Raw genomic sequence first — 1,296 nt, forward strand, 5'->3', positions numbered from 1 at the left:
CACACACACACACACACACACACACACACACACACACACACACACACACACACACACACACACACACACACACGTGGAGGCGTTGAAGAAAGCAGAGATAATAATTATTAATAATAAAGATAATAACAGTAATAATAAAGATAATAATAATAATAATAATAACGTATACTTTAGATATCCCTGAGCGACATCGAAGGAAATACTCTGAATATTAAAGTGTCCCTGTAACATGTGTCTGTCTGTCTCTGGGTGGGTGTGTCTCTCTCTCTCCGTGTGTGTGTGTGTGTCTGTCTCTGGGTGGGTGTGTCTCTCTCTCTCCGTGTGTGTGTGTGTCTGTCTCTGTGTGTGTGTGTGTCTGTGGGTCTGTCTCTGTGTGTGTGTGTGTCTGTGGGTCTGTCTCTGTGTGTGCGTGTCTCTGTGTGTGTGTGTCTGTCTGTGTGTGTGTGTGTGTGTCTGTGTGTCTGTCTCTGTGTGTGCGTGTCTCTCTCTCACCTCTGAGCCGGCGCCCCCCCCCGGGGAGCCCCCCCTGCGTCTCTTGCGGGGCCCGATGGCGGCCAGAGCCGTGAGGTTGGCGTCTCTCTGCCGGATCTGAGCCAGCTCCTGCTGCTGCATCTGTGGACACAAGCATCCTGATTGGCTCACACCTTCACTACAGCGCTCTGATTGGGCCATGTGTGAAAACAAACGCACCTCTTTAGCTTTCTGCTTCAGACGAGCCTGTTCAGGATCCTCCTGCCGAGCTCGACTCTACAAACACACAACAGACGCACAACAGACAGACAACAGACACACAACAGATGCAAAACAGACCACTGTTAAGGTTAGGGTGTGCGTTTGTGTGTGTGTTTGCGTGCGTGTGTGCGTGTTTGTGTGTGTGTACCTTGGCAGCCTTCAGCAGGATCTCTCTCTCCTGCTCGTCCTTCCTCTGTTTCTCCATCCGCTCCAACTGCTCGAAGAAGCGCAGCTGAGAGCGCACGTCGGAGGTGGGTTCATGGTGCTCTTCATCCTGGAGGAGAGGGTGGACAAAACAAACACTCACTAACTCAGCCTTCATCCTGGAGGTATAGATATGTGTGTGTGTGTGTATGTGTGTGTCTGTGTGTGTCTGTGTCTGTGTCTGTGTGTGTGTGTGTGTCTGTGTGTGTCTGTGTGTGTGTGTGTGTGTGTCTGTGTCTGTGTGTCTGTGTCTGTGTCTGTGTGTGTGTGTGTGTGTGTGTCTGTCTGTGTCTGTGTGTGTGTGTGTGTGTGTGTCTGTGTGTGTGTGTGTCTGTGTGTGTGTCTGTGTCTGAGTGTGTG

The 1,296-nt window shown here is 50.8% G+C and overlaps 1 protein-coding gene across 1 annotated transcript in view; it reads right to left on the reverse strand.

Annotated features, from left to right (window-relative positions):
- LOC117948951 overlaps nucleotides 1-1,296 on the reverse strand; it is a 9,765-nt gene that overhangs the window by 649 nt on the left and 7,820 nt on the right. The window contains exons 10-13 of the mRNA XM_034878922.1: nucleotides 881-1,006; nucleotides 691-747; nucleotides 493-612; nucleotides 170-180 (exon numbers count right to left, since the gene is read on the reverse strand). Of these exons, the coding sequence (XP_034734813.1) occupies nucleotides 170-180; nucleotides 493-612; nucleotides 691-747; nucleotides 881-1,006 (314 nt within the window). The remainder of the gene's footprint in view (nucleotides 1-169; nucleotides 181-492; nucleotides 613-690; nucleotides 748-880; nucleotides 1,007-1,296) is intronic.

Source organism: Etheostoma cragini, chromosome 8 (assembly GCF_013103735.1).
Source record: "Etheostoma cragini isolate CJK2018 chromosome 8, CSU_Ecrag_1.0, whole genome shotgun sequence".
In the NCBI taxonomy this organism is placed as follows: domain Eukaryota; kingdom Metazoa; phylum Chordata; class Actinopteri; order Perciformes; family Percidae; genus Etheostoma; species Etheostoma cragini.